This window comes from Eimeria maxima, genomic scaffold, assembly GCF_000499605.1.
Source record: "Eimeria maxima Weybridge genomic scaffold, Emw_scaff1272, whole genome shotgun sequence".
NCBI lineage: Eukaryota > Apicomplexa > Conoidasida > Eucoccidiorida > Eimeriidae > Eimeria > Eimeria maxima.
In genome coordinates this window covers 1-1,842 of record NW_013563451.1, presented here as the reverse complement: position 1 = coordinate 1,842, position 1,842 = coordinate 1, and the positions used below count along the sequence as shown (strand labels likewise).

General features: G+C 24.3%; 1 protein-coding gene across 1 annotated transcript in view; it reads left to right on the top strand.

Annotated features, from left to right (window-relative positions):
• Positions 1–1,587, top strand: part of EMWEY_00050880 (krr1 family, zinc finger-containing protein, putative) — a gene marked incomplete at both ends in the record, with an annotated part of 2,443 nt that extends 856 nt beyond the window's left edge. Inside the window, 4 exons of the mRNA XM_013477415.1 lie at positions 381–452; positions 750–873; positions 1,113–1,215; positions 1,450–1,587. Coding sequence (XP_013332869.1) covers positions 381–452; positions 750–873; positions 1,113–1,215; positions 1,450–1,587 — 437 coding nt within the window. The remainder of the gene's footprint in view (positions 1–380; positions 453–749; positions 874–1,112; positions 1,216–1,449) is intronic.
• Between the last annotated feature and the right edge of the window lie 255 nt (positions 1,588–1,842).

Here is a 1,842-nt window from a genome sequence, read left to right as displayed (position 1 = left end):
TTTTTTTTTTTTTTTTTTTTTTTTTTTTGTATTTACTTATTTATTTATGTTTATTTATTGATTTGTTTATTTTTATTTATTTATTTATTTATTGATTTATTTATTTATTTACTTATTCTTTTTTATTCTGTTTATTTATTATTATTTTTTATTATTTACTTTTTTTATTTATTCGTGTATTATTTATTTTTTTTATTATTCTTTTTTTATTCTTTTATTGTTTATTTATTTTGTCTCCTTTTTATCTCCTTTTTGTGTATTCCTTCTGTTAATAATATATATTCTTTTTTTTCCTTTTCTTTATATTCTTTATTTAATTTATTTATTTATTTATTTATTTATTTATTTATTTATTTATTTATTTATTTATTTATTTATAGGTCTATAGATGAAGAAGAAGACGAAAAACAATTTGATGAGGCAGAGGCATTCGAGGCATCTTATAACTTTAGGTAATTTATTTATTTATTTATTTATTTATTTTATTTATTTATTTATTTATTTATCTATTGTTTTATTTATTTATTTATCTATTTGTTTATTTATTTATTTTATTTATTTATTTTATTTATTAATTTTATTTATTAATTTTATTTTATTTTATTTATTTATTTAGTTAGTTAGTTATTGTTTATTTATTATTTAATTGTTTCTTATATATTTATTTATTAGTTATTTATTATTTATTTACTATATATTATTTATATATTTATTTATATTTATTTATATTTATTTATCCTTGTGTATAGATTTGAGGAAGAAGGAGGAGGAGAAATAGCATCTTATCCTCGTAATATAAATTCATTAAGACAAACAAATGATAAAAGAAAGAAAGCAAGAGAAAGAAAACAACAAAGAAAAGAAGCAGAAATGGTAAACCCTAACTTATTCCCCTAGGGTTTATTAGGGTTTATTAGGGTTTACTAGGGTTTACTAGGGTTTACTAGGGTTTACTAGGGTTTAGGGTTTGTGCTGTAAAAAGGGTTTATGAGTTTGATGCAAGGGATGTTTAGGGTTTGCGGTATAACTCTGGTTACGTATCCCTCATAATTTAGGGTTTTAGGGTTTAGGGTTTAGGGTTTAGGGTTTAGGGTTTGTGTATTTATTTATAGATACAAAGAAAAGAAGAATTAAAACGTCTAAAAAATATAAAAAAAGAAGAAATTCAACAAAAATTAAAATTAATTCGTGATATTGGAGGTCTTGATGATGCCAGTATGTTTTTTTGAGGGTTTAGGGTTTAGGGTTTAGGGTTTAGGGTTTAGGGTTTAGACAGCACACCATATATATATTAAATATAATAGTTGCATACAAGATATAAATACATATCTATCTGCTGCTGCTGTTGCTGCTGCTGCTGCTGCTCATTCTGCTACTCCTTTGCTGCTGCTACTCCTCATACTGCTGCTACTGCTGCTACTGCTGCTGCTGCTGCTGCTGCTGCTGCAGCTGTGAGCTCCGTATTAGACTTAGACGTTGAATTTGATTCAAAACGTCACGACGAAGAAATGGAGAAATTATTTGGCGATAAATACCAACAAGAGGAGAAGGAGGAACAAGAAGAAGAACAACAATGCCTCTCTTTTGGTAACTTTTATCTATTTATTTATTTATTTATTTATTTATTTATTTATTTATTTATGTAGAGAAAAATGCCTTTCTTTAGATATATTTTTTATATATTATAGGAGCAGCAGAATGACACACATACTGCTGCTGCTGCTGCTGCTGCTGGTGCTGCTGCTGCTGCTTATTGAATATATTGTGTGCATACACATAAATAAATAAATAAATAAATAAATAAATAAAATAAATAAATAAATAAATGAATAAATAAATATT